A 9,231-nucleotide genomic window follows, 5' to 3' on the forward strand; every position below is an offset into this window, starting at 1 on the left:
ACAGTAGGGGTGGGGGAAGGGGAGAGCAGAGAGAGAGAAGGAGGGAGCGGGGTAGGAGATGGGAAGAGCAGAGAAAGGGAAGGAGGAAGGGGGCAGGGGTATCGGTGTGTGACACACCTTTTGGAGGCCAGACACAATTATAAGAGGGACTTTACCTAACAAATGCAATCAGTGTAACCTGCTTTCTTGTACCCTCAATCACTCAACCCTATTATGAAACTAATTGTTAACTATCAGAGGAAAGCTAAAACCCAAATGGAGTCCAAGAATATCGGGAAAGGGGTGAGGGAGGGGAGGGGAGGGGGGAGGATGGGTGAAAGAAGGGTGATTGTGGGGATCATGCCTATGATTTTTCCTATAAGGGTACATGTGAATCTTTCTAAATTTGAATATAAATGTCTTAACACAACAATTATGAGAATGACATGATGGCTATGTTGGCCAATTGGATGAAAGTATTTCAAATTGTATATGGAAACAACACACTGTATCCCATGATAGAATTAATGTGCACAAATATGATATAATAAAAAAAAAAAGAAATGGATACTCTGATTTCTGTCTCTCCTCAAGCTGTGAAAAAAAAAATTAAAAAAAATTAAGATCTTAGGTTCTCCTTTAATGGAACTGGAGCTGAAGGTTGCACAGGTGAGCAAACAAAGCTGATGATGGTCACTGGGCTTCCAAGTTCAGAGGATTCTTGCATTACCAGGCAAGCACTGGAGATTAGAGCAGCCACGACCACAAGTGCTGGCCTACACAGCTCGCTCAACCACCAGTTACCTACCAGGAAGAGAGCAGCCTTGGCTCCACTTTGGAGTTGATGTTGTGTAGGCCGATACTTAGGTTCTCTTTAATTAGCCCTTAACCCTGGAAGGACAAGAACTGAGGACTATAAATGAGCTCTCCTCCCCCTCAAAAAAATTAAGAGTAGGTTGAGAATCTAATGGTTCAAGGAATGCCTAAAAAATGTGCAAAACAGAGTTCAAGACCATAATCTAAGCAGCATTTTTGAAGAGGACTCTTTGGTGGCTTTGCTCATTTAAAAATGGAATTATCTAATGCCTGCCACACACACTATATATATGTGTATACATATAGACACACGCATATACACATTTATCATATGAGTTTCATAACTAAGAAATATTTTTAAAAGTCTCCAAAATACACTTCCCCTTAAGTACACTTTAATGCCATATGCCTGGAATATACCAAAACTGGTTACTTTCGGGCTCAGAGCACAGGAAATATGTTAAAATTGTAAACATAGGACAGTGGTATATCAAGGAAATGAAATACACGAGTGGTAACAGCCTTGCCCTTTCACTGTGGCTTGTAATCTCCTGCTCAAAGTGTGGGGTACATTTGTTTCGCTTCTATGTGTATAATATGGTCACAGGATGAGGTAGTTTTAAATGTCAGGCTTTTAGGCATGTTCATTAGATCCTGGCAATCTATTCAATGGGCCTAAAAATACTTTCTGGGCTTATGTATCTCAAAATCACTCAACAAAATCTGGAGCACCATGTGACACCAGCTAAGTAGCATACACAGAGGCAGGGTAGAACTAGATTAACAGTGTGGCTTTGGGGGCTGGACAGACTAGGGTTGAATCCCTGCCACTCACCAGGTAGTAAGACCCTGGGCCTCCTTAGCCTATGAGCATGTGTTTGCTTCCTCTCTGGGGAAACACGAATCATACCAGTGCCCACCTCTCAGGGTTGGTGTGATACTGCAAGCAAAACACTTGGCACAGTCTGCACTTGGGGGTAAAAAAGGTCGACAAATAGTACAAGTTATTATTTTTTGCAAGATTAGTGACACAAAATGGAAGCTAGCTGTGTCAGCTGTGTTTGTGTTATACCTTCCAGAGGTGTGTGGCATGCTGCATGCACCTGGTAAGCACAGGCCAGGTCTTGCGGGGCCACGTGAGCCTACCTACTATTTCACAAACACACCTAAATGCACCCACGAGAAGAATTTTTTACTATGCTCAGGCTACAACGACCACCAAGTGCTTCTTCAAACAAAATCTGCCCTTTTTAGGGTGTCAATGATGAGGTTTATCTTCTTTTAATTGGCTTTCAAAGGGAAGTATCTCTCATTACCCTCTGTGCACTTCTACTAGAGCCACCACCAGTCCCTGGCTTCCTGACCATATCCCAGGCCAAGAGACAGAGGCCTAAGTGGGAAAGAAGTGAAGACTCAGGAGAAGGGCCCTGTGCATGTCCACAAGTCCTCACAGAGGGAAGGAGTGTGGTGGGATGGGAATGCAGGGATCTGGGCTCACTCAGTGCCCAGTGACAGCTTTATCACTGTACACCCTGAACAAGTGACACAGCCTCCCCAAGCCCTGCTTTCCCACCTACACCAGTGCCTCACCATGGACCTCCCTCCCAGGGTGCTTGTGAGGCTTGAACACTGTGCTCTAAGGGCTGTGCTCAGGGCTGGCCTGGCCATGGCAACCAAGGGGAGCTGCTCAGACCCCCAGGCTTCCCAGATCATGGGCCTGCACCCCCACCCCAGCTTCCTGCAAATAGGTTCTATGCTGGCCCTTGTGCAGCTTAGGAAATCTCTGTCCGCCTGTCCTCAGGAATAGCACAACAACACACTGCGCCTGCTTCCTCAGCCACACACCAGCCCCACGTTGTCTGGCCCCTGCCCTGGGTCCACACCATGCCTGGCCGTAATCACTAGCATAGCACATGCAGGTTCCAGTAAGAGGCCTGCACATCTTTCCCTACAGCCCAGGAAGCAGAAAGTGCTCCTGGCATGGGCTTTGCTCCACAGAGGAGGAGTCTGGGCACAGGCATGGGGCAGAGCCAGCTCCCAACCTCAGACTCACTCTTCTCCCCACTGCTCAGTTCTCCCCTCCACTTATACACCCAGCACACGGCATCAAAGGCTAGGGTACATGGAGGACGGGGGAAGGGAGACCAGGCTGGGAGTGGACTGTGTTTGAGTCTAGTTTGCCACACGTTGGTGAGGCCTCAAGGTCAGAGGGTAAATAATGTTCTCCCCCTCCCCCAAGTTCCTAACACTGGGGGTGGCCACGGTACTTATGGGTTCCAGTCCCATTTAGAAGCATGGCAGATACTACAGATGGTCGCATCATCTGAGACACGCCGACTACGTGATGACACCTGGATCCGGAAGCCCAGGTGTTTGCAGGGAGTGCTCTTACTGAGGAGCTGGTGCCACAGGAGAGGAAAGCCTGGAGCTACCTCTAGTGGTAGGCTAGAGTACAAAGGAGCCTAGGGCCCAGGAGCAGTGGGGGGTCACCTTCTCCTCCAAGGGGCACTCAAGGCAGCACCCCTTCCAGAAGCCCAGTCCTTCTTGGTCCATGGTAACCAACACTGTTTTGTAGGCGGCCTGGCACTGTCATCCCCATTTTTCACGTGAAAAAACTAATTTGGAGAGATTAACACCTGCCAAGGCTCACACAGCAGAGCAGGGATACAACCCCAGTAAGCAGCCTCTTTCTTTGCCCCCCGTGCTGGCTACAGACTAAGCCGCAGGGGTACTTGCTGACTCTGTACTCATCTGAAGGCAGAGACTGGGCTAACCGAAGCACAAGATGGCTTTCTAACCTTAACCATTATTACCATATCCTGTTCTCACTTTGTTTCTGAGATACCAGCATCAAACCTCCTGCTTAGTGACAGACCCACCACAGCTCCCCAAAGCACTGTGGCCCTGAAGCACCAGATCTGAAGCACAGATGCTCTGCAGGTTCAGGGATGGTCTCTGTGGGCAAGTTTAAGCTCACTTAGCATCATCCAGTTGTCTGAAGCAAATTTCCTTGGAGAAGAGTTCTGGAATGCTCAGTGTAAGGTACTGAGGCACGTTGAACAGCATGAAAATAACACATGTTCATGAAAGGCTTCCCAGGAGTCAGGCACTGGGGTCAGTGCTTCACATACACGGCTTTCACCTAAGCTTCCCAACAACCCCAGCAGTGGCGAGCTAAGCTCAGTGCATGCCCTGTCCAGGGCCTTGGAGCCAGGAGGTGGCAGATCACAGATCTGACCAGGTATGCCTGATTCTGGAGCTCAAGCTCTTCACTGCCAGTCTGTTTGTCTAACAGCCAGAGGGGGAGGCCAGGCCTTGGGAAGGCCATGACTGGCTGGAGGCTGTGCAGAGCCCAAGGCAGCCAAATTCCAGTGTCCTGCCCACCTCCCAGCTTAGTTCACCAGCTGGCAAAAGCTTGGTTCCTTCTCTGCCTGCCACGTCAGTCACAGGAACAGCTGGATACCCAGGTCAGTGGAGAAGGCTGAGCGTGGGCCTGGCTGACTAAGGGAAGAGGTACAGGGGGATGTCTGGAGGGCTCTGAAAAATACCATCTTTTCACCAGAGGGGAGGGGCTGTGCTCCTGCTTCATGTCACCATTCCAGCTCTCAGTCATACACAGGGGACCACTGGGAGGTCACTGAGAGGGGCTGTAGCATCCTGCCAGGTCTCCCTGCTAAGCTGGACTTTGCGACCTTCTCTGGTTCCCTCTCTGTCTGGAAGGGCAAGGGAAACAACCTCCTTAGGCCCTAGGAATGTGTATGTGTGCAGAAGAGTGAATGTGCCAACAGGGGAGAGGCAGGATTTTCATGGGCAAATGGGACAGAGGGACCTGGAGAAGAGAGCTGGACTCTTCCAAGTGAGTCTCAAGCCAGCAGACAGAAGGGAGCATTTAAAATGACACTTAATCTGGCCTCCTAAGGCTCAGTTTCTTTACCTGGAAAATGGGTAATAACTCCTGCTCCTCGCAGGGCTGTGCAGGGACTAAGAGAGATCATGTGTATGAGCAGCTGGTACAGGGAAGGTGCTTAACAGAGTCACTTTCCACAATACCAATCTGCTTTATTTTCCCCATGGATTTGGATTTAAATAATGTTTAATTCCTCCTGGATCACTTCTTACTGTTTATTTGTTTATTTTTTTCCTCTAAGTTCCTTGCCAAGGATGCTTATACAGATCCAGGGCTCTAGATCTCCCACACTTTCTCAGACTCTTGGCACTTGTGATTGATCTTAAACTTATAGGAAAAAAAGAGTAACAAGAAGAGCTACCAGGCATGCTTAAGGTTGGTTACCTCTAGCTAACACACAAAAAAGCATCTAATGATGCAGCCCCCAACTAACTTGGAAAGATGGCTCTTCATCCAAACAGATGAGGGACTATAGGTTCCCATCAATCAGTCTCAGATCTGCCTCAAAGGCCTCAAGGCCATCACTCTGGCAGTTTCCTTTCCCTGGGACAGTTCCCGATTTCCCAAGACCCAAACCACACATACTTGTTGGCAGTCAGGACACCTTCTGTTTGTTCCTACTGGGCAAAGGAAGGTGAGGGATGAGGAGATAGGGAGCTGCAGGACGGTCACTTTCTCCTGCAGGCCACAGGAAGTGATGAGACATTCAAACCAAAGGCGGCCCCTCAGGCCCAGGCTCTGGCTCCTGCTCACCTTACCATATACCCACTGGCTTGCCAGGTGATGAAGGCAGAGTGTGGCTCAGTGCTAAGGGAATCAAATGTGCCCTGGGGACCACTGGGCCGTGGGGGTTGGGAGAACCCTGCAGCTTACACATTCAGGGAAGCCTTCGGGGGCGGGGGGGGGCTTCCACAAAGGAAGGGAAGGAAAGGAACCAAAGTCTCAGATGCAGCAGTGAGCAGGGGCTGTCGGGTGCGGTGATCGGGCTGGCTTTATCCACGAGACTACAGCATGGTGAGTTCACTCGCTCTCTAGTCAAGCAGCAGAGGGTTGTGGGATACAATTAAAATTAAAACCTCTTGCACTTACAGTCTTATGAAGATTAAGTACATTCCCTCCACTCCCAATGCTGTAGAAATTCTGAATGATCAATCCGATCAATCCTAGCCTTCCCTTGAATTCTAGGCAGGAAGAGACCACTAGAAATCTCAGTGTGAGCTAGCAAGAACATCATAAAAAGTTCTTGATCAGAGGGAAAGGGGGTTAAAAAACATCTGGGATCTGGGCACCTCATAAATTCTTTCTCAAGCATCTAAAGAGTGAGTGTTTTGCTATAGGAAACTGCATTAAAGACAGATGCTAGGGGCTCAGAAACCACAAAGCTAGGACCTCTTTCCATGGGTCTCATGGCATAAACTCTTGACATTTTAATATGATGCTGCTTTGTGCAATTTATTTTATTTTAATATATAAACGTATTTTGCAGTTTTTGGCCAAGGCCAGGTTTGAACCCACCACCTCTGGTATATGGGGCTGGCACCCTACTCCTTTGAGCCACAGGCACCACCCATGTGGTGTTTTTTGTTTTAAAAAAGCAGTCCTTGTGAAATACTCATTGCAAACTTTGTTGGAAAATAGCTATATTAGACAAGTGAGAGGGCAAGGGAGAACAGGCACTGAAGGCCAGCTCTGTGGCTGACACTTCTGTCCCTCTGAAGCCTGTCCTGATCATGTGAGCTGCAGCATTCTCACAGTAGTCAGGAAAGCTCAGGGGACCCAGGTTACAGATATGGAGCAGGGTAAGACACTGGTGACAGGGCAAGATGCAGGTGAGGTTAGTGGAAAGTCCCTGGGGCACCACAGGGTGAGGGAAACAGACCTCCCTGTATTTTTTTATTGCTGTTACAACTTTAGGACTTTGGGTGGGTTTATTTGTAGGTAAAGGGACTTCTAAGAATACATCTACCTGAGACAGCTGCAATTAAATCCAAGCTTCCTCTCTGACAGCATCATTATCAAGCTGATTAGTGTTTCCAAAAGCCGAATTAAACTTGCCATGTTGTATCCTCATGGATAAAGCCAACCCAATTATCAAACCCAAGACAGCCCCTACTCACTGCTGGTTCTGGGACTTTGGTTCCTTTCCCTCTTTTCTTCTCGGAAGACCCCCCTCAGATGGCTTCCCTGACTGTGTAAGCCTGCAGGGTTCTGCCCAAACCCTACAGCCCAGTGCACGCAGGGCATGTTTGGTTCTCCTGGCACTAAGCCACACTCTGCCTCCATCACCACCATTTGGGTTGGTAGTAAGGTAAGCAGGACCCAGACAGAACCTGGGAGCCTGTGAGCAAGATCTTTAAAAAGCAGCATGTTGCTCTGAGCAATAGCCAAGCAGAGCACAGCAAGGGCTATTGAATTGTCCCTCTAGCCCTCAATTCCCATATCCAAGCCCTAACCCCCAGCGCCTCAGACTGTGACTGCATTTGGAGAGAGGGCCTTTACAGATTAAGTTAGAATGAGGCTGTGGGGGGCCCTCATCCGACCCGACAGACGTCTTTGTAAGACGAGATTATGAGGCTCAGAGACACCAGGGCTGCACATACAGGGTGACCATGTGAAGGGGCAGCAAGAGGGAGGACATGTGCAAAGTAAGGAGAGAGGACTCTGAGGAAACCAACCCTGCTGCCACTGTGATCTTGGACTTCCAGCCTCTAGAAAGATGAAGACATACACTTCTGCTATCCTGTTATTAAGCCACCCAGTCTGCAGCATCTACTTATAGCAACTAAGCAAACTAATATACTTGCAAGAGCCAAGAAGAATAGGCCTTAATGGAGATGTTGAAATCAGGGCCCACTGGCACTTCCCAGGAGCTCTCTGACAAGGCTCAGCACTGACCACTCCCCGAGTTGCTGGTGCTTGTCAAGGCCCACTCCATCTCTAACACTATTCTAAGGCACCATCCTTTAGGCAAAGACAGCCTGTCCTACTTCTAACGTCTCACTGTCCTGGTCCTTTATAAAAAAGCACAAGGGCCAGGCATGTAATGAACACTAACAGGAAACAGAGGGGACATCTACTCACTGTTCGGCCACATTTGGGTCAAGAGAATCAGTTTCTGTGGGTGTTTCAGGCAAGGAGGAGCCGGACTCCTGTATCTGGCATAATTCCTCATCTGTGATGATATCAAACACAGCATCATCTGGTGGCCTGTAGTCTGTGTTTGCTCCTGGATGCAGAGGGAGAACAGGAGAGAAAAGACACACACACTGTTATGCGCAGGACAGGGAAGGGCCTTTAGGAAAGGAAGGGAGTAGGGAGGACAGCTATGCAGAACAAGCCTCTGGGACACATGTTAAATGGTCATTCACTGATAGCTATTCTGTCCAGATATAAGTGGCAATTATTTATTACTCTTTGAAAATAGGAGTCTGGCTGACCTACATTTCCCTCTAGTCCACTGGATGGGAAAGAACTTCCCTCTACTCAAGGAATTGCACTAGAGGCTTCATGTCTGACTTTCTGGGCCACTAACTTAGTAAGAAGGTCCTTGTAGGGCTGCCACCCACCCATAAGCACTCTGTAGCATATGTCATGAAAAATGTAAGAGCAAGACTGAGGCAAAAAAAAAAAAAAAAAAAAACAAGCAGATAGGAAATGTCAAAAATCAAACAAGTGATCTCAGCACTCTGGCCCAGTACCATTCCCTGTTGTTCCTAGGACACCTACCAGTGAGTCAGGGCACAAAAGTTCCTGGGTTGGTTAGCCAGAACAGTTCACATGAGCTACAAGTTACCAGCTAGCTCTGTTACATGACTACTGGGACAGACTCTGCTTTAGGAGGAATATTCTTCCTCTTGTCTCAAGTCTACAAAATGAAGAGCTTGAGTCATACACTGAAAAATGTTACAAGAACTGTTCTTATAGATCCAGCCCAGCCACACTCCTGAACCTGCCTTCTGAGGCTGGCAGAGGGAAGGGAAAAGCAGGCAACAGGGATCCAAAATGATGTCCACTGAGAGAGCTCAAGACCTAAACAAATGGGAAGTTATACCATGTCCACAGGTAGAAAGAGTCATTTTTACTAAGATGGCAGTTCTCCTCAAACTGACCTACAGATTCAATGCAATCCCAATTAAAATACCAACAGGATTTTTGTAGAAATTGTCAAACTGATTCTAAAATTTATATGAAAAAGCAAAGGACCTAAAATAGCCAATTCTTCCATAAAGGACAAAATTGGAGGACTCACTCTACCTGATTTTAAGAGGCTTTATAAAACTATGGTAACCATAACAGTGCAGTATTGGTAAAAGAATAGATGCATAGATTAAAGGAAGAGAATAGAAAGTCCAGATAAAGACACACATATAAGATCAATTGATTTTTGACAAAGGTGCAAAAGCAATTCTATGGAAAAAATAGACTTTCAATCAATGGTGTTAAAATGACTAGACAACCATATAAAAAATGAATGTTGGGGGGCCCCTGTAGCTCAAGTGACTAAGGTGCCAGCCATATGCACTAGAGGT

The 9,231-nt window shown here is 47.6% G+C and overlaps 1 protein-coding gene across 1 annotated transcript in view; it reads right to left on the bottom strand.

Moving 5' to 3' along the window:
• Positions 1-9,231, bottom strand: part of FYCO1 (FYVE and coiled-coil domain containing 1) — a 91,988-nt gene that overhangs the window by 36,857 nt on the left and 45,900 nt on the right. The window contains exon 14 of the mRNA XM_012808058.2: positions 7,784-7,928. Within this exon, the coding sequence (XP_012663512.1) occupies positions 7,784-7,928 (145 nt within the window). The remainder of the gene's footprint in view (positions 1-7,783; positions 7,929-9,231) is intronic.

The sequence above is a fragment of the Otolemur garnettii genome, unplaced genomic scaffold, assembly GCF_000181295.1.
Source record: "Otolemur garnettii isolate 467f Iridium unplaced genomic scaffold, OtoGar3 scaffold00082, whole genome shotgun sequence".
In the NCBI taxonomy this organism is placed as follows: domain Eukaryota; kingdom Metazoa; phylum Chordata; class Mammalia; order Primates; family Galagidae; genus Otolemur; species Otolemur garnettii.